General features: G+C 46.0%; 1 protein-coding gene across 5 annotated transcripts in view; it reads right to left on the reverse strand.

Moving 5' to 3' along the window:
• LOC139748307 (uncharacterized) overlaps window positions 1–22,074 on the reverse strand; it is a 107,934-nt gene that overhangs the window by 12,135 nt on the left and 73,725 nt on the right. For 3 of the 5 annotated variants that reach the window (XM_071661309.1, XM_071661308.1, XM_071661307.1), the window contains exons 13-19: window positions 21,378–21,560; window positions 18,483–18,686; window positions 17,693–17,800; window positions 16,453–16,872; window positions 15,936–16,080; window positions 15,343–15,503; window positions 14,261–14,411 (exon numbers count right to left, since the gene is read on the reverse strand). In XM_071661309.1, the coding sequence (XP_071517410.1) occupies window positions 14,261–14,411; window positions 15,343–15,503; window positions 15,936–16,080; window positions 16,453–16,872; window positions 17,693–17,800; window positions 18,483–18,686; window positions 21,378–21,560 (1,372 nt within the window). Of the gene's footprint in view, window positions 1–8,311; window positions 11,302–14,260; window positions 14,412–15,342; window positions 15,504–15,935; window positions 16,081–16,452; window positions 16,873–17,692; window positions 17,801–18,482; window positions 18,687–21,377; window positions 21,561–22,074 lie in introns of those variants that run through there. The other 2 variants (XM_071661310.1, XM_071661306.1) reach the window with 1 other exon arrangement.

The following is a 22,074-nucleotide window of genomic DNA, read 5'->3' on the forward strand; positions in this document are numbered from 1 at the left end:
GGGTAAGTTGTCACTATTGTTGAGGTGAGGGTAAGGTATAAATATTATCAAGTAAATGAGGGATAGTACAAAGTACTGGCAAAGCTTGTGTTCCGCTCTGTTTTGACACATGGAATATAAGTGTGCGCATTTCGATACATGTGTTATGATTAAAGTCATCATCGCTGAACCAAACTGGAAAATGAACAGTGTTGGGATATTACTAGGGGGGGGAAAAAAAAGGGAAAAGGTTGTATATCCTCAAGTTAATGTTTCGAGAAAAGAAGTTGAGACATGTGATTTACAGCCATTGTGAACTAGGCAAAAGTGTAGAATATTTAACTGGTGTATAGCTGGCGCATCTGTCTCTCCTGGTGCGCAAGAGGAGTAAACCGAGGCTGCTGTCGTGCAAAAAAATGTGCCATCCAGTAAGGACACAGCAAGGCATTAGTATTGATGATAACAGTGATGAAGAATACGATCTCCTCCCTCTCCCATAAGGAACAGGAGTTTTGGAACAGGTGACGTGAAAGGCCATAACGTGAAGGGATGTGTTCACTTTCCATGCAAGAAATTCAAGAGACGCATGCTCGTTGTGGAATACGAAATAACATGTTCTCGGTTCGAACCTCGGTGTGCCTTGTATAAGACATCCATGTTGCTGCTGGTACTTGAGAAAACGATATATATATATATATATATATATATATATATATATATATATATATATATATATATATATATATTTTTTTTTTTTTTTTTTTTTATTATACTTTGTCGCTGTCTCCCGCGTTTGCGAGGTAGCGCAAGGAAACAGACGAAAGAAATGGCCCAACCCCCCCCCCATACACATGTATATACATACGTCCACACACGCAAATAAACATACCTACACAGCTTTCCATGGTTTACCCCAGACGCTTCACATGCCTTGATTCAATCCACTGACAGCACGTCAACCCCGGTATACCACATCGCTCCAATTCACTCTATTCCTTGCCCTCCTTTCACCCTCCTGCATGTTCAGGCCCCGATCACACAAAATCTTTTTCACTCCATCTTTCCACCTCCAATTTGGTCTCCCTCTTCTCCTCGTTCCCTCCACCTCCGACACATATATCCTCTTGGTCAATCTTTCCTCACTCATCCTCTCCATGTGCCCAAACCACTTCAAAACACCCTCTTCTGCTCTCTCAACCACGCTCTTTTTATTTCCACACATCTCTCTTACCCTTACGTTACTCACTCGATCAAACCACCTCACACCACACATTGTCCTCAAACATCTCATTTCCAGCACATCCATCCTCCTGCGCACAACTCTATCCATAGCCCACGCCTCGCAACCATACAACATTGTTGGAACCACTATTCCTTCAAACATACCCATTTTTGCTTTCCGAGATAATGTTCTCGACTTCCACACATTCTTCAAGGCCCCCAGATTTTCGCCCCCTCCCCCACCCTATGATCCACTTCCGCTTCCATGGTTCCATCCGCTGCCAGATCCACTCCCAGATATCTAAAACACTTCACTTCCTCCAGTTTTTCTCCATTCAAACTCACCTCCCAATTGACTTGACCCTCAACCCTACTGTACCTAATAACCTTGCTCTTATTCACATTTACTCTTAACTTTCTTCTTCCACACACTTTACCAAACTCAGTCACCAGCTTCTGCAGTTTCTCACATGAATCAGCCACCAGCGCTGTATCATCAGCGAACAACAACTGACTCACTTCCCAAGCTCTCTCATCCCCAACAGACTTCATACTTGCCCCTCTTTCCAAAACTCTTGCATTTACCTCCCTAACAACCCCATCCATAAACAAATTAAACAACCATGGAGACATCACACACCCCTGCCGCAAACCTACATTCACTGAGAACCAATCACTTTCCTCTCTTCCTACACGTACACATGCCTTACATCCTCGATAAAAACTTTTCACTGCTTCTAACAACTTTCCTCCCACACCATATATTCTTAATACCTTCCACAGAGCATCTCTATCAACTCTATCATATGCCTTCTCCAGATCCATAAATACTACATACAAATCCATTTGCTTTTCTAAGTATTTCTCACATACATTCTTCAAAGCAAACACCAGATCCATACATCCTCTACCACTTCTGAAACCACACTGCTCTTCCCCAATCTGATGCTCTGTACATGCCTTCACCCTCTCAATCAATACCCTCCCATATAATTTACCAGGAATACTCAACAAACTTATACCTCTGTAATTTGAGCACTCACTCTTATCCCCTTTGCCTTTGTACAATGGCACTATGCACGCATTCCGCCAATCCTCAGGCACCTCACCATGAGTCATACATACATTAAATAACCTTACCAACCAGTCAACAATACAGTCACCCCCTTTTTTAATAAATTCCACTGCAATACCATCCAAACCTGCTGCCTTGCCGGCTTTCATCTTCCGCAAAGCTTTCACTACCTCTTCTCTGTTTACCAAATCATTTTCCCTAACCCTCTCACTTTGCACACCACCTCGACCAAGACACCCTATATCTTCCACTCTATCATCAAACACATTCAACAAACCTTCAAAATACTCACTCCATCTCCTTCTCACATCACCACTACTTGTTATCACCTCCCCACTTGCGCCCTTCACTGAAGTTCCCATTTGCTCCCTTGTCTTACGCACTTTATTTACCTCCTTCCAGAACATCTTTTTATTCTCCCTAAAATTTAATGATACTCTCTCACCCCAACTCTCATTTGCCCTTTTTTTCACCTCTTGCACCTTTCTCTTGACCTCCTGTCTCTTTCTTTTATACATCTCCCACTCAATTGCATTTTTTCCCTGCAAAAATCGTCCAAATGCCTCTCTCTTCTCTTTCACTAATACTCTTACTTCTTCATCCCACCACTCACTACCCTTTCTAATCAACCCACCTCCCACTCTTCTCATGCCACAAGCATCTTTTGCGCAATCCATCACTGATTCCCTAAATACATCCCATTCCTCCCCCACTCCCCTTACTTCCATTGTTCTCACCTTTTTCCATTCTGTACTCAGTCTCTCCTGGTACTTCCTCACACAGGTCTCCTTCCCAAGCTCACTTACTCTCACCACCCTCTTCACCCCAACATTCACTCTTTTTTTCTGAAAACCCATACAAATCTTCACCTTAGCCTCCACAAGATAATGATCAGACATCCCTCCAGTTGCACCTCTCAGCACATTAACATCCAAAAGTCTCTCTTTCGCACGCCTGTCAATTAACACGTAATCCAATAACGCTCTCTGGCCATCTCTCCTACTTACATAAGTATACTTATGTATATCTCGCTTTTTAAACCAGGTATTCCCAATCATCAGTCCTTTTTCAGCACATAAATCTACAAGCTCTTCACCATTTCCATTTACAACACTGAACACCCCATGTATACCAATTATTCCCTCAACTGCCACATTACTCACCTTTGCATTCAAATCACCCATCACTATAACCCGGTCTCGTGCATCAAAACCACTAACACACTCATTCAGCTGCTCCCAAAACACTTGCCTCTCTTGATCTTTCTTCTCATGCCCAGGTGCATATGCACCAATAATCACCCACCTCTCTCCATCAACTTTCAGTTTTACCCATATTAATCGAGAATTTACTTTCTTACACTCTATCACATACTCCCACAACTCCTGTTTCAGGAGTATTGCTACTCCTTCCCTTGCTCTTGTCCTCTCACTAACCCCTGACTTTACTCCCCAGACATTCCCAAACCACTCTTCCCCTTTACCCTTGAGCTTCGTTTCACTCAGAGCCAAAACATCCAGGTTCCTTTCCTCAAACATACTACCTATCTCTCCTTTTTTCACATCTTGGTTACATCCACACACATTTAGGCACCCCACTCTGAGCCTTCGAGGAGGATGAGCACTCCCCGCGTGACTCCTTCTTCTGTTTCCCATTTTAGAAAGTTAATACAAGGAGGGGAGGATTTCTGGCCCCCCGCTCCCGTCCCCTCTAGTCGCTTTCTACGACACGCGAGGAATACGTGGGAAGTATTCTTTCACCCCTATCCCCAGGGATAATATACATATATATATACATATACACATACACACACATACACATACATACGCACATATACACACACACACACATACATATATATACATATGAAAAAATGTAAGAAACAATTTAGAAAACTGAAACTTCTAGCTTGAAATGAATGAAAAAAATGAATGTCACACAATGGTTCAACCATATATATATATATATATATATATATATATATATATATATATATATATATATATATATATGTATATATATAGTGACCTATTTCAGCGTTTGTTGGTTTCTTATTGATATACTTAACTCGTCCATGTATTCTCATGTAGTGCTCAGGTAGATTATCAATAAGCTGGCGAGTGTTCATAGCAAGGGTAGGTAGGACTCGACTCGTAGTAGAAGCCAGTGGTGGAATTCTCGTAGAAGAATTACGCGACCGATTGTCTTTGCTGTAGAATCAAACTCCAGCCCTTGCGTCCGTGAACCTTTTTCTCGATCATATAGACTGGCTTATGTAAAGCACATACATGTATGGCTGTTCACAGAAGCGGCACATGGTTCCCCGATGTCTTGCCCTGGTTAGGGCTGTCAGTAGTGACCCTGAAACGACCTTTGGGGCTCGTAGTGGTAAAACGGCGATTGGTTCCAGGTAGATCTGTCTCTTTCTGATTGGTCCGAGTGATTCGGGTATATATTAAGGACTCCTTCCTGTCGCTTATACTTGGCTGTCTCGGGTGTTTTCAATTTGGAGGCCGAAACCTCTCTCGACTCTCCCTCAGGCGTACAAGATCATCCCAAAGCCATACACGATCCGGCTGCTCGTCAAGCTTGGTCCTGGAGGAGGCTAACAGGTGTATTTACAATGAGGGATGATAGGTTTGGCTTCTTCGCATTCCAGACTCCTCTGCCAGGGCCAGTGGTCCGTGTATGTACAAGCCACGTAGGTTAGGTATCTGGTCAACTTGGGTGGATGATAACTGCATGCTTTTTAAGTTATGGGATCCGTCAAGAAGTCCCTTGGAAAAGCAAGCGCTCAGACCAAAAAAGAAAGAAGAGGCAAGATAATGAAATAGGTAAAACTAGATAAGCAAGGGGAGCCTGATCATGCCACACTACAGACGGCGTGCACATCACTATATCATTGCCATATGACACTTACTTGTTGTACGTTTTATGTCCTCTGGACTGGGGTCCTTCACTGTGCGTTTATGCCATCTGGAGGACTTGGAAGGGGAGGGGAAGGGACCTTTCCATTGGGCGTTTTTAACCTGCTTCTGTCATTCATCTACCACGTGGTTACTCTTTCGTATTGACCAAGACTTAACATCGTTTAAGTCTCGTATGTGAATGATGACAAGATTTTGGTTATGAGTGAAATTTAGGGTGAACTATTCACAAGTGCTTTCTCATCATGTCTCATATTAGTGTAGGATATATATATATATATATATATATATATATATATATATATATATATATATATATACATTTCAACATGTTCAATTTTTGCCTATAAATTTTGGTACAGAGTTGAATCTACAAAAATATGAATCTGTTTTTCAAAATTGGATCATGATGAGGCTTGGTATATCCCTATATATATATATATATATATATATATATATATATATATATATATATATATATATATATATATATATATATATGTGCGTGTGTTTGTGTGTGTGTGTGTGTGTGTGTGTTTGTGTTTTGAATATGTACATGTTAGTTTCTATACACAGTATTCTGTAGATTCGAGTGATGATGCAAAGCTGTATGTAGCTCCCACATACATATGTATGCATTCCCTACATGCTTGTGTTTACACAGGTGTAAGAAGAAATAGAACGCATAGTATCGTGATTAGATTATAGAAAAGGATCTTTCCCGGTCTACGACGAAATGCAGTATATGTTTACAGCTTTTAGATCATTATTTAGGCGTTTGTAGTTTCAAAGGGAAAAGTGTATTTAGATTTCTTCAGATGTATTTCTAAGTCAATGTTTTTTTTTTGGCTGTGTTTCCTCACAAGTCATACAGATGTCGTAAATAACCTTTGTATATTTACAGGTCTACGCTCTCATATATTTTTTTTCTTTGTCATTCATATTTGTGTGCTAGTGCGAGAGAGTGTTTTCTAACACGTGTTGCCCCGTCTCTGAACCTTGTACTATATATGTGTCACATCTCTTATTCCTACGTGTTGTGTGATCTTCGTATATGTTCCTAGATCTTTATATATTTGATTGTGTTCATTTGAATGAGTAGTGTACTTTCTGAATATATACATATATATACATATTTCCTAGCTTTTGTGAATATTTCTATCTGTGTTTCTTGACCAGAGTATCTATATTTATTTGTCTATCTTTTCTCTTTTTTTTTAGTCTCTCCTTCATGTATATCTGAATTCTGTCTTTTGCTTCACCTCTGTGTAGTGCTAAACACATGTGTATCTCTACCGTCTTCATCAGCGTCTCCCACCCGTCACATGTCATGAATTAACCTTTCATACAAACTATTGTGTGTGGTTTTTTTTCTTTTTTACCTTGATACAGTGCCTTCAGTAGGTGTAGGTTACGGCTTCAGTGAATGGGTTTGCCTTTGAGTTTAACATTCGTTCTGTGTGTGTGTGTGTGTGTGTGTGTGTGTGTGTGTGTGTGTGTGTGTGTGCGTGTGTGTGTGTGTGTGTGTGTGTGTGTGTGTGTGTGTTGTAGATGCATGGCATTAACTTGTCTTCTGGCAGGAGGTGAGTGCATGTTAGGTTACATGGGTAGGAGCAAGTACTGGGACGTGATGTGTTGGAGTGTGCTTGTCATAGGATGGTCATGTGGCCTTGAGGTCTATTGATTGCTTGGGGGTCACTAAAGCAATCGACTTTCTACGTTTAACCAGTAATCGAGTGAAGATCACCACACACATCTCCTTCAAGTGATAACCACCTATCGAGTTGTATTTCTAAATACCCATTTCACGTATTCAGTATAATCTGAAGGCCTATATCAACTGACTTATATTTCTCTCTTGTCTCTCCCCTGATGATGTGATTATTACACGAAAGTGCACTTGGGAACTTATCATGTTTCATTTTCCCCGTAGATTCGTAGAGAATATATACAATGTACATTAAAATAATTTCTTCTCGCAGCATTATTTGACTTGTATATTTCTGATGACTTGCTCTGTTTATGTAGGGTTTTATATGTAATAGCTAAGAGGGTAATATATATATATATATATATATATATATATATATATATATATATATATATATATATATATATATATATATATATATATATATATATATATATATATATATATTCGCAAAGATAACCCGAATTTCCCGATAGATATTTTTCAAAAGGTTTCAGTCTCTGCAAAGATATTTTTTCTTGGTAGCAGTTCATCTTGGTAAATTCACCCTGTGATATGCAATTTCCGAATCAAGATAAGGCATGTGCTTTTTGAGTGGCATGATCAGGGATCTTAATGAAAAACAGGTGTTATCTTGCTCAGGTGAAGCCCTTCTATCTTCTGGTCAAATATGATACAGAGTTACTCACAAATTGGACGTTGCATGCAGGTATTGCTGATACAAAAAATATTTACCTATGAATGACATGCTATCAATATACTACAGTATATATTTCAGTGTATATATATATATATATATATATATATATATATATATATATATATATATATATATATATATATATATATATTTTTTTTTTTTTTATACTATTCGCCATTTCCCGCATTAGCGAGGTAGCGCTAAGAACAGAGGACTGGGCCTTTGAGGGAATATCCTCACCTGGCCCCCTTCTCTGATTTTATTGTAAATGAGGCGCAATTGTAAACCGAATACAAGTGTAAATATCATTGAAAATGAAATGATTATATCCGGGAGAGACTTTTATATTCTTTTACGGTAAAGTCTTAGATATTCAGATAAAGTTGAAATATATTGTTTATAATGTACTGATAGCATTTACAGTGTTTACTTTAGACCACACTATTGTAATGAGAGGTTTTTACACAGACGGACTTACAAACACATACAATGTGGCGTGTCTCATATGTTGTAGATATCTCTAATGCGTTGTTCACTGAGAGTTGTATATCTTTTTTGTAAGATTGTGTTTTGTGGAATACGATATATCTTTGTACAAATGCTCATCTCACTTTTCCGTACATGGGTTTTTAAAAGGAATCTATATATCCTAATTTTGTGAATCCTTACTTATTTCACATGATTTTTTTTGGGGGGGAGAATGGCATGGGTTATGGGAACTGATTTGAAAGTCACTTTGGGCGGAGAGGAAAACATGGATATATATTTTTCACCCAAGCGAATTCACCTTTTCAACACCAGACCTAAGATAAACACAGCTGAGGAAGGCTAACGATGATCAACAACCATCTAATGTTTAGTCATGCTCTGTTGTTATGTGGTCTGCACAACGCTTAGCCGTCGTAGATCTGTCGAATTCCAATTGAACAAAGGAAAGTTTGTGTTCCGTGTTCGCTAGTTATTGTTTGAAAAGGGATGGATGACTCCAGTCCTCTAAAACAACCCACTGAAAAATCTTGGTCAATCTTCGTTTGGAATATGGGTAATTGAGACGGTAACAGAACGGGAAGATATATGAGAGATACAGAAATATCCACATTCGTTATCTTACGGTAGCTTGACGCAGGTATTATTTTTTGCTGTTGTAAAACTCGGATCATCATAATGATGATAGTGATAATGGGTGTAAACAAACGCAAGGAGAGGGACAATTGAGTTTATACGAGTGTCTGTATGACTGCAGCTCTTGCTGGTGTTGGTCACCTCCACACATCAAGCCTTAAGTCTGACCTCTAGATATCGCCTGTGTTCGATATTAAGGGTACGACTTCTGCTATCACCGATTTTTCTATTTTTTTTTTCTTATCTTTGAACGTCGTGTGACCTCTAGATATCGCAAGGACTCGATATTAATGGTCTGACGTCTGTGCACACCGCCATCACTCGACCCTTATCGTCAATCAAGTCGAACCTTTCAGTACCGCCAGTGCTCGAGTTTATTGAAGGGTTTGGATCCCCTAAGACATCGCAGGCACTCGATCTCCTCAAGTCTGACCTCTGACTATCGCAAGCAGCTCGAGGTTAAAGTGTCCTTTGACCTCTATACATCACCACACTCGACCTTTTGACCTCCCGATCTTCCTTCATGGAGATTGTGGTCATGTCTGGAGTTCAGACTTTCAGCTCTTGTGTCTTGAAATCTTCGATCTTTAATCGTGCCGTTTCCTATTTAAGCATGCGTAGGTACGACCCTCCCCTTTAGGGCCATGTCTAAAGGCAAGTCGTCGCACTTTAAGGGTCGTAACGTCGTCAGGCCAAGGGTTTTAAGCCCCGACTGTTTGCGAGGGTCAGAGGTCTGATCTGTGTGACATCGAGTGGAAGATGTGTTACAATAACAGTTCCCTCAAAATACTGGTGTAAAACGAACATAATCTTTGAACTAAAAATGCTTCTCCTCCCCGGCCCATGGTCTCCAAACCCACCCCTCCTCCGAAAATAATTTCGAACAATACTATTACGGTTGTGACCAACACATGAGGGAGGGAGGTGTTCGTGTCCAAGATAACAGGTGTTGTTGAAGACCTGTTTGTTGCCTGTGTTACACTTGGGGTGTGTGTGTGTGTGTGTCAGGTGTGACACACACACACACACGCAAGGTTCAACTCGAAGTGTTTCCTTATAAAGTTTTGAACATGATTCTAGTCAGTTTTTTTTTTTCCCTGGTGTTGATTCTTGTTGTTCTAGGTTTACCAACAGCAGTGTTGCAGTTTTTGCTTTATATTCATATTCTGTTTGTCGCCTGTGTTGCTACCCGCTGATATCTTCATGGATAATCTGTTTCTCGAGTGATTTTCTGGAGGATTACTGTATTGAGGTACGCCTGTGGCTCAGGTGTAACAAAAATCTGTATCCCAATGTTGGATGAGGGACTCCTATGTATGACATGGCTAGCAGCACGGGTGGGAGGAGGGCTCTTGTCTTTGTCCCTTATCTGTCGTGCAAGGGCGTTAGTGACCGGCGATGGTGTCAGCAGCCTCCCAGGACGTCATGTGAGCGGAGCCCTTACGGCTGGAGCTCTCCTCCATGCGCATCTCCAGTCGGATGATCTCCTTCACTCCGTCGTACATTTCCTGAAGCGCCTCGATCTCCGTCAGGCCCAGGCGCCGCCGGTTGGAGATGTCGAAGACGAAATCCTTGGCCTCGGAGTGTTCGCCCGAGGTGCCTCGGACCTGCAGGTGGAACTGGTCGGCCGTGTCTTCCAGCAGGCGTCGGTCGCTGCCCAGGTGTGGCACCCGGATGTGAACGGAGGCCCGGATGGCCGTGCCCAGGTTGGTCGGGCAGAAGTTGAGGAACCCGAGCCGCTGGGAGAGGCTGTACGGTAGACGGTTACCCAGGGCAGTCACGGCTCGAGCGAACCGGTCGTACACCTGCGCCAGGTCTCCTCCATTCTGCATGGAGATGATGCGCATATGGTCCTCCTCGCTGACCCACACGACGAGCGTGTTGTCAGCATTCAGGAAGATCCCCCGCCCCTCCGGCCAGAAGCGACATGCCCCAGCGGCCTCCAGGAATCTGTCCCCTTGCTTGAAGAGCAGGTGGGCCTCCAGCAGCTGCTGCTGCTCGCTGGGTGACAGCTTGGCCAGGGGTCTGTAGTATCCTGCCAGATCACCTTCCAAGGTGTCCAGCGCCCGTTCTACGTCCTGCTCAAGTTCGAGATACTGCTCGTTGGTGAGGAGAGGGTTGAAAGGGTAGCCCTCCAGCGAGCGGGCGCAGCGCACGCGGGTCGATACCACGTACGGACCCCACTCGTTCAGGTCACCGAGGGCGTTGGCGGTGCCGAAGTTGATGCCGGGGTGGTAGTCGGCCGGGCCGAAGCCACCGTGGTACTCGTCGATCACGGGGTCGAACAGTTCATGGAACATGGTGTAGGACTCGGCGTCGGGCGCGTACAGTCCGATGCCGGAGTCCAGGTTGACCAGTCCGGACTTGATGACGTCCAGGAGACTGGCGCCGCTGCTGGTGACGCGGTGCTTCAGCCTCCCGAACACCTCGGGCGTCAGGAACTTCTTCATGAGCGATCGGCTCTTCGTAACCCTCAGCCTCTCGTACTCCTCCTCCAGCCTGGCCAGGATGTCGGGCGCGAGGCGCTCCATTCCGTCCTCCTCGCTGCCGTAGTAGCTGACGGTGGCTGGAGACCCGCCCGGGGGAGACCACATACTTAACAACTTGAAGCCTTAGTGCAGTAGCAGGGGTGCCTCACTCTCGAACGGGGGGGGCGCCTCACCCTCGAGCAGGGTCAAGCCATAACTCGAGCAGGGGCATCTCATACTCGAGCGGGAGTACATCACCCTCGAGCAAGGACACCTCAACTTCAAGCCTTACCCTCGAGCAGGGGACATCTCACCCTCGAGTAGAATGCGTCCCACCCGAGCACTTGACCCTTGGTTGGCGCCCCCTCTCACCTGCACACACACTCAGGTTCCGGCAGCCAACACTCCACACAGGTCATGCAGCAAGGCCTAGTGGTGACGACAACAACAACAACAACGTGAGAGACTCATGCAAGGTCTCGTGGTGAGGTTGGGAGAGGTCAACACATGACCTAGGGTGAGGGAAGCACACACAAACGTGGGGTGGACTTGGTGGCCGTGATAAGGAAGGCTTGTGTGTGTGTGGGTGGGATGAGGACTGGGGTCGTGGAGGGTGACATATCTAAACAATAATGGTGAACACTTATAGTACAAAAGAGCATGTTATTCTAGTTTATTATATGCGTATATGTACTCGTCTGACTATATATATGTATATATATAATCTAAGAATTTGAGAAGTACTTGGGGAAAAGAGAGTGAGCTGTATATAGCAGTAATAGATCTGGAAAATGCGCATGATAAGGTTAACGGAAATGCCTTGTGGAAGGTGCTACGAATACATGGTGTAAATGGAGAGTTATTATATGCATCAAGGGATTTTATCTTAGAAAGTATGGCATGTGTGCGAGTAGGAAGGGAGGAGGGTAAGTGGTTCCCAAGGGAAGATAGGTCTACGTCCAAGGATGTGTGATGGCACTATACCAGAACGAGAGGGGAGGGGCGGGTCCATCCTATGACGTTGGTGGGTTGGGGGAGGAAGTGGGAGATGAATCAATTGATCTCTTGCATATGACATCGTTTTTGCTCCGTGGAGTCAGTATAATGGGGGAATTAAATGTACAAGTGATGATCATAACTGGGAGATGTGGAGTGGGATGATGATGATGATAAGTAAGAAGGAAGATTGGGGAAATCCAGGGTTGAGGGTGGATGTGATGGAGTTGCAGGGAGTAACGGGGGAAGATAGATAGATAGATAGAGAGATGGATATATATATATATATATATATATATATATATATATATATATATATATATATATATATATAGAGAGAGAGAGAGAGAGAGAGAGAGAGAGAGAGAGAGAGAGAGAGAGCGAGCAGATTAGTGACTTGAAAAATGTTTATGTAATGGAGAGTCATTGAGTGTAATAGAGTATGTAATGGAGAGTCATTGAGTGTAATAGAGAGTGGGAGAGTGTTAAGAGGGAATAGGTGAGTGTAATGGGGGATTGGGTGAGAGTACTAGGAAATGATAGAATCCAATTGGGAGTAGGAAAGTGTAATAGGGAGTAGATGAGTTAAACTGGGAGTGATAGCTGCTAGGAGTGTGAAATAGAGAGTGAGTGAGCAATACCAGGAGTGGGAGAGTGTGATAGGGACGTAGAAGAGTGCAAAGTAAGAGTGAGAGGTGTGTTACAACTATTTACAGCGTTACCAGACACAGTAGGTACAGAGTCAACCCGATCAACAAGTTGCACTCTACACTGGACACACTGCTGGTTACAAGTGATGTCACAGGCCAAAATTTTGTATGATACAAACTTCAAAAAACACCAAGTGATATCGACATGCTTATATATATATATGTATATATATATATATATATATATATATATATATATATATATATATATATATATATATATATATATATATTTATATATATATATATATATATATATATATATATATATATATATATATATATATATATATATATATATATATATATATATATATATATAAATATATATATATATATATATATATATATATATATATATATATATATATATATATATATATATATATATATATATATATATATATATATAGTACATAAAACAGATTAAATTCAATATCATTGTTTGACCTAATTCCACAACAACTATTCCCCTTGCTTATTAACTGACGTTGTCAGAACAACAATGGTTTAAGGGACATCTCCCCCTTTCTCCACACTGACATCACCAAAAGAGTTTAAGGGCCGGGGATGTCTCCCTTACTACCCTCTATCATTACTGCAAGGTTTTGAGTGGCCAGGGATGTCCCTATTCCTCTTCCCTGACATTACCTCCAGGGTATAAGGGCCAGGGATGTCTTCCTTCCTCCCCTGTGAAATTACCACAAGGTTACAAGGGCCAGGGCTGTCCCCATTCCTCCCATGAAATTACTACAAGGTTTCAAGGGCCAGGGCTGTCCCCATTCCTCCTCGTACATCAACGTAAGGGTCTAAGGGCCAGGACTGTCCCATTCCTCCTCGTACATCAACGTAAGGGTCTAAGGGCCAGGACTGTCCCATTCCTCCTCTTACATCAACGTAAGGGTCTAAGGGCCAGGGCTGTCCCATTCCTCCTCTTACATCAACGTAAGGGTCTAAGGGCCAGGACTGTCCCATTCCTTCTCTCTGACATCACCAGAAGGGTCTAAGGGCCAGGGCTGTCCCATTCCTTCTCTCTGACATCACCAGAAGGGTCTAAGGGCCAGGACTGTCCCATTCCTTCTCTCTGACATCACCAGAAGGGTCTAAGGGCCAGGACTGTCCCATTCCTTCTCTCTGACATCACCAGAAGGGTCTAAGGGCCAGGACTGTCCCATTCCTTCTCTCTGACATCACCAGAAGGGTCTAAGGGCCAGGACTGTCCCATTCCTTCTCTCTGACATCACCAGAAGGGTCTAAGGGCCAGGGATGGTACCATTCCTCCTCTCTAACTTTACCACACCAACTTCGAGTCTTAAGGGTCAAGGGTTAGGATCTTAAAGCCACTACTTACTCTCGCTGCCCTTGGTGAGGGGCCTCCCCGCGCCCTCGTCTTCCTCGGGGCTCCCCTGCGCCGTCGGTAGGCCATCGGCGAGCTCCTTCTTCAGGTCTCCCAGCGTCAGCAGGTCAGGGTCGCGATAATAGTCGTCAGGGTTGTTGCCAGCCTGGAGGGAAGGGAGGCTGGATGAACGACCCTAAAACAGCAGTTGGAAGGCTGGTTGAAAGTCCCTAAATCAGTCGCATGGCGTAAGGGAGTATGGGCTACACGCCCTGAGTTGGGAGCAGAGAGGGAGTACTTCACTAAGGGAGGACAGGGTGAACTATCGACTCTTGCTTGGTCCATGACGGGATTTGGGGATTGGAAGGTTGGGATGGTTGAGGTTGGACTGGGTGAGGTTAGGGTGGGGCTGGTTGAGGTTTGGGTGGGGCAGGGTGAGGTTAGGGTGGGGCTGGTTGAGGTTAGGGTGGGGCTGGTTGAGGTTTGGGTGGGGCTGGGTGAGGTTTGGGTGGATGAGGTTTGGGTGGAGCTGGTTGAGGTTAGGGTGGGGCTGGGTGAGGTTTGGGTGGGGCTGGTTGAGGTTTGGGTGGGGCTGGGTGAGGTTAGGGTGGGGCTGGTTGAGGTTAGGGTGGGGCTGGTTGAGGTTTGGGTGGGGCTGGGTGAGGTTTGGGTGGATGAGGTTTGGGTGGAGCTGGTTGAGGTTTGGGTGGGGCTGGGTGAGGTTAGGGTGGGGCTGGTTGAGGTTTGGGTGGGGCTGGGTGAGGTTAGGGTGGGGCTGGTTGAGGTTAGGGTGGGGCTGGTTGAGGTTTGGGTGGGGCTGGGTGAGGTTTGGGTGGATGAGGTTTGGGTGGAGCTGGTTGAGGTTTTGGTGGGGCTGGGTGAGGATGGGGTGGGGCGAGGAGGTTAGGATGAGGTTGGGTGGTGGTTTTCATGCTTTAGAAATCTGACATATGACTTGCTTGTCTTGGGTTGTGTGGAGCTCCCTGATGGGGCATGGCGAAGGAATTCCCTTTCGTGGCCGTAGGATTCCCCTAGTAGAACCATAGGACTCTACTGGTGCAGTCGTAGCACTCCCCTGGTAGGGTCATAGGACTCACCTGGTCAGGCCGTGTCGCGTCCCCTCCAGCCTCCAGGAGGGTGTGGTAGAGATGCCCCTCGTGTCCCCGCACCACAGCGGCGTAGTGCAGGGGCGTCCGGCCACTCAGGTCCTCCTGCTGCAGCAGGTCAGGGTACTTCTGGCACAGTTGCGTTGATAGGTCTGTCAGAGAATGTTAGACGGGTGTTGGACAGGTGTGGGGGTCGACAAGGATTGGGCTTTAACAGGTGCCGTAGTTAGCTTTGGGGTTGATAGGTACAGGTGTTAGATATGGGATTGACAGGTACAGGTGTTAGACAGATGTGGGGTGGACGGGGGCAGGTGTTAAATATGGGGTTAAGGGCAGGTGTTATCGTTGAACGTTCATGAGGTTCATGGGTACGTATTAGGGTTTAGAAATGTTCCTAAAACATCATAGTGCACAGAGGAACAATATATATATATATATATATATATATATATATATATATATATGTGTGTGTGTGTGTGTGTGTGTGTGTGTGTGTGTAAGTAATGGATAGTTTTGTCAGTTGTCTGTATGGCCCCTAACCTGACCTAACCTAACCTCGCTTGACCCCCCGAGTGTCGCCTCACCTGTGTGGTCATGTAAGACAGCCTTGTGGAGGATGTTGCAGTGGTTCGAATCCCTGGCGAGCGCCTTTTTCTTCGTGTCCAGGAGGGCCATGACCTTCCTGGTCTCCCCGGCCTCTGCCGCGTCGTGCACCTCGTCAATTGACTCCTGTAACAGGAAGATGACACAGGGGAGTGTAGACATCTACGGTCGTGTGTCGTTAAGTCGTTAATCATATGTAGGAATGGTTACGCCCTTGTTATTATGAGGGTCGAGGTTATACTTAGTGTCGTATATCGTAATGGGGCGGAACTGCTGGTTTATTCAGGTTTAATGGGTTGTTTAGATCTTGCTGTTTGGTAGGGCTTAATTGGTCGTAGCTGTTAAGGCTTAATTGAATATCAAGGTCTTACTGGAGGTTTAATGGGTTGTTAAGGTTTAATTAGTGACGCTGTCAGATCCGTGAGAAGAGAGGGAATGGTTACTATGACTGAACGACTGTACAGAGGGGGGCGTGCAAAGGACTGCCCAGCGTCCTACCAGGTGTTGTGGCACGTTCTCCAGGAAGGTGTTGACCTCGGGGTCGTCCGAGGAGTGGCCCACCAGCGAGTCTCCGTCGCCCCTCACCACCATGTCAGACAGGAGGCTGTAGTCTTCGTCCGCCTCGGCGGCTGCTATGGCCTTCTGGACCTCTTCGTCTCCTCCTGCAGCAGAGCTTGCTCTGGACGGGCCCTTGGATCCAGATGCCTCCTCCGGCGAATTGGTCCGTGATGGTTCGCGCGATGTACCCTGAGAACCGCCTTTAGATGCCACGCGGGAGGCAGCTCTCGATGCCCCGCGAGAAGCTCCTCCAGAGGGATCTTTCGTGGAGAGTTTGGAGCGTCCCCTGGAGCGAAGGTGACGGGATGGGCCGTCCTTCTTGTCTGGCAGGTGGCGGTAGTCGAGTGGGGTGTTGCCGCTCTGTGGGGGAAGAGCAGGTCGACGGAGGTCATCGGGGAGTGGGGTCAAAGTTAGTGGGTCATGTGAAATTAGTGCGGGACGGAACGTGACAAAGATCTTGTCAGGGTTGTGTGGGCCGCCTATCCTTGTGTGTTGATCAACCAACACGACAGAAGAGATGTTTTTATTCAAGTCGATTTTTCAATGAATGAAATTAAATACATTCAATTAGTTCATTTATTCTAAACCATGTGATAAGTTGCATTAATAAAAATTTGTCTCAATAAATGAATATGGGTAGACTCATCGTAGATCAAACTATCAATCAATATATCAGTTTTTTTTTTATCAAATATTCAGTTGAGAACATTTCTGTGTGGGTTTGTGGCCGGACTTGGGATACTGGATCTAGGAACGCCAAAAGTGTCTAGTTTCATTACTAGATTCATTAGGGCCATCTAGGATCTAATATGGATGATGTGATGTGACCTCCTCTAGAAAGGAGGGGTATTAGAAGATAATTGAGCGCTAGACATATATTGAATTCTAGAGGCCATATTAGCTCTAGAATAATGTTTTGCAAGTGCTAGGAACCATAGTGGTCCTAGTGTGATATCTCGCTAGGGAACTGCAAGTCTCGTTTAGATGAAAACGCCTATAAAAGGTCTTAGACCGATGGGCGCGGTGGGACGCTCGCTTTACTCGGCTCTGTGGTAAGTGCTACGCGCTGTAGTCACTACTTGATGACAGAATTTCGGGCGTAGTTATTCTGAAGCATTCTCTCTCTCTCTCTCTCTCTCTCTCTCTCTCTCTCTCTCTCTCTCTCTCTCTCTCTACTCACCTGGTCCTGAAGGCCTTCGCTGGCGCCCTCCCGCTTCAGGAGGTCGTACGTCAGGTGGGCGCCCGTCTCCCGCGACAACCCCGCGTAGTGCAGGGGCGTCCTGCCGCTCTGTTGGGGGGGAAGAAAGGTCAGATGTACCACAAGAAGGGAGAGCTCTGATGTCATGGGAAGGGAGAGGTTATTTGTAGTGCAGGGAGGGAGGTGGGTCGGAGGTCAGTTCTGGCACAGGAGTTAGGAGAGTCAAAAGTCAGTTCTTGTGCAGGGTGGGAAAGGTGGGTCGGAAGTTATTACAAACCTGCAGAAGGCGAAGCGGGAGGTTACATGTGGCGCAGCAGGGAGGTCATCATCATCTCGGCAACAGCTGAGGTTTGAGACCCAACTATACACTCGCTCGGAACTCTTCAGTAAAACTTAATCTTTAACACTGACGTGTGTGGAGGGAGGGATACATCGTCCCAGGATGTCTTGGCATGTATTAACACAGAATGACTTAAACTCTTCATTTCAACCCATCTTTTATCTTCATCAGTGGTGGAAAAGATATATATTTGTTATATCTACATCTACACCAGCACCCATGTTGTATCTACATCTACACCAGCACCCATGTTGTATCTACATCTACACCAGCAGCCATGTTGTGAGCCATGGTGATGCAGTTCACAGTAGGGAATGAGGGAGTGGGAGGTCATAAGACAAGGTCCTGTAGACCTAAGAGTCATAATGATGCGAGAAAGTGGAAGACAGCTGTCGGTTGTTGCCTGTGTGTGTGTGAGGAACGCTTGCTTACTGCGTCCTCGACGCGGATGGCGTCCGGGTAGAGGGACAGGAGGTGCCTGACGACGGGGGTGTTGCCGGCCGCCGCCGCCACATGCATGGCCACCTGCCCGTCATGTGTCCTCGCCATACTCAGCCGTGGGTTCTCCTTCGTCAGCCGCTTCGCCGTCTTCACATCCCCCTTACTAGAGGCGTCGTGCAGGGCGGTGATCTTCTCCTGTAGAGGGACATAAGGGACGGGTTAGGAAGGTGGTGGTCTGTACTTGTGGCAGGGGCAAGAGGGTACACGTCAAGACTAATTGTTGGTTGTGTCCTCGTCAGCCAGGTCACGCAACGCCACACCACCTTTACCTGTATGTGTGTGTGTGTGTGTGTGTGTGTGTGTGTGTGTGTGTGTATGTTTGTGTGTACGCAGTTCTCCGATCATGGAAATTAATGTTTCATCTCGTCTTATCTTCAGCTCGTAATTATGAGCAGATGAATCATTTCTGCATTTCATTTCGGGGTCCTTAGTTGAGGGATGATTTTATGATGAGGCATTGTAGTGTATACGGTTCCATTCTTTGTAATACATCAGTGGTAGTGGTGGTTGCGAGGCCAGCAGGAGGTATGTGTGGCGAACGTGGACACGTGGAGGCTTCTGGAGTAGTCTGTGTGAAGGGAACGAAGCGAGCAGACTCACTTGAGGGCGTCTCCTTTGACCTGGCTTCCTTCCCAGCAGGATCTGGAGACGAACTTACTCCACCTCCACACACACACACACCCTCACACGGGCTTACACCTCCCCCATACCTCCACACACACCCCCTCACACGGGCTTACACCTCAGCCCCATAACTCCACACACACCCCTTCACACGGGCTTACACCTCCCCCATACCTCCACACACACCCCCTCACACGGGCTTACACCTCCCCCATAACTCCACACACACACACACACACACAGGCGGTAATTAAGCCCTTGTTACAGACATTCCCTGACCGTGCGTGTCGCTAATGTTCCAAAAACGAGAAAGAAATTATTTCATGTTTCGTGTTGTGTACTGATGACATTTAAACCTTCTTGGTACTCCAGCGGACGCCTCACCTGACGGTCTCCATTCTCGGAAAATTCATTGGCGCTGCTGTGCCAGGGGAGCGGCGCGCCACCAGTCAGGGGCTGGTGTGGTACAGTGCATCCATGCTTACATCCTCGTGGTTTTTTTTTCTAGTCTCTTTCTTCCAAGTATTCCTTGTCTACTGTTCCATACATACCCTGTTTACTGTTCCAGACATACCCCGTCTACTGTTCCAGACATACCCCGTCTAGTGTTCCATACATACCCCGTCTAGTGTTCCAGACATACCCCGTCTACTCTTCCATACATACCCCGTCTACTGTTCCAGACATACCCCGTCTAGTGTTCCATACATACCCCGTCTACTGTTCCAAACATACCCCATCTACTGTTCCAGACATACCCTGCCAATTGTCTTAGCCATACCGTGTCTTCCGGTTATACTAACATCCCCGAAGGTTTACCTATCATCAAAGCATTTGACTTTGTCGGAGAGGGACCTTAAGCCATCACTAGTCTAATGTCCATCGATCTTCACTGATGACTGATTGCGGTAAGGAGTCGTATACACGCCTAGACACCAGTGTGTGGGTGTGGACCACCCGACTTCCGCCTCCATAGCCCTTTCTTGGTACCTGGGGGGAACTTCATCACACGACCTTAGTTCCGGTTCAAGGTGGCCCGTAATAGAGATATGTCTTCCCGCGATAAGCGAGGTAGCGCACGAGACAGACGACGACGGACGGCCTCGTCCACTCGCTACCACGCCTGCCTGCCTTTCTCTCTCTCTCTCTCTCTCTCTCTCTCTCTCTCTCTCTCTCTCTCTCTCTCTCTCTCTCTCTCTCTCTCTCTCTCTCTCTCTCATTCTCACATTTCTGGCCTGATTCACCCTCCCTCACACCACCTATTGTCCTCGGGCGTTTCATGACCGGCACGTGTAGTCTACTGTACTCTTGCCTCGACGGCCCCAAGACTCGCACTTACGTAACATTGTCTGGAATGCTATACTGTGATGTGTGTGTGTGTGTGTGTATGTGTGTGTGCGTGTGTTGCGTGTGTATGTGTGTGTGTGTGTGTGTGTGTGTGTGTGTGTGTGTGTGTGTGTGTGTATGTGTGTGTGTAGTAAGGTATGTTTCGTCTCCCGGTGGGGGGGGGGAAAAGAAAGAAAATTCCGACAGCTTCTCATTTAGAACCATGGCGAGAATTTATGATTATTGCTGATTACTTATCTAGTCATGTGTCTGAGAGATAATTCCTTTCCTTAACACGTTTCTAGTGACCTGCTATATTACTACACCCCCCTCCCACTCCCCCCCCCACACACACAATCGTAAAGTGTAGCTTGCTCTCCAACCCCCACCCAACCCGTCCCCCTTTGACCTGGCGGAGGATCAGAACACGGCTATCGTAGTGGTAACAGCTGTAGTAGATACACACACACACACACACACACACACACACACACACACACACACAGAGCAGCAGCAGCCTGCTGCAATAACCCTTGCTCGTTGCAGGTCACTTGCAGGGTGTGGTGGGGTGTGTGGGGTGTGTGTAAGTGTCGTAATTAAGACGCTGTCCGTCTCTGGTCTGACCTCGATCTGGTTTGGATGTCGGTCACATCGCACAGGCCAGCCAGTTTAACTCCTGCCATGTTCTTAAGTGAGTGATCATGTTATGATTACCTGACAGAGTTGCCGTAAATTCTCACAGAGAGAGAGAGGGAAAGAGAGAGAGAGAGGCAGAGAGAGAGAGAGAGAGAGAGAGAGAGAGAGAGAGAGAGAGAGAACCCCTTTTTTTTTTTCCAGGAACTCGCCGTGCACGGCGGATCCTCTGCGTCCACTTACCGTGTATCCGGGGACCTTCTTGAGGTAGCGGCGGACCTCCTCGTTCCAGGAGGACCTGCCTTGCAGGTCGGACCCGCGCCCCGAAAGCACCAGGTACTCCAGGCTCTCCAGGTCGCCGTCCCGGATGAAGCGCTCGATGTCGGCTTCTGTTGCATCCTTGAGGTCTTTGTACTGCAGGTCACTCTGGAGGGTTGCAAGACCGCATTACTGCCACACCTCACCCTCCACTCTCGCAGGCAGCCAGCACGTATAGCCCTGGGCCTCGTGTGCTTCAGCTGCACCTGAGTCTACAGCTGTGTACTTCAGCTACACCTGAGTCTACAGCTGTGTACTTCAGCTGCACTTGAGTCTACTTCAGCTGCACCTGAGTCTACAGCTGTGCACTTCAGCTGCACCTGAGTCTACAACTGTGTACTTCAGCTGCACCTGAGTCTACAGCTGTGTGCTTCAGCTGCACCTGAGTCTGCAGCTGTGTACTTCAGCTACGCTTGAGTCTACAGCTGTGTACTTCAGCTACACCTGAGTCTACAGCTGTGTACTTCAGCTACACCTGAGTCTACAGTTGTGTACTTCAGCTGCACCTGAGTCTACAGCTGTTATTATTCGTGTTGGATCATTTACCATGGTTTACTTTAGTACACATGCACACCAGTCATTGTAGTGTAAGTAATGATTCGAGACATTATACACAGCAGCT

This window comes from Panulirus ornatus, chromosome 73, assembly GCF_036320965.1.
Source record: "Panulirus ornatus isolate Po-2019 chromosome 73, ASM3632096v1, whole genome shotgun sequence".
Classification (NCBI taxonomy): Eukaryota; Metazoa; Arthropoda; class Malacostraca; order Decapoda; family Palinuridae; genus Panulirus; species Panulirus ornatus.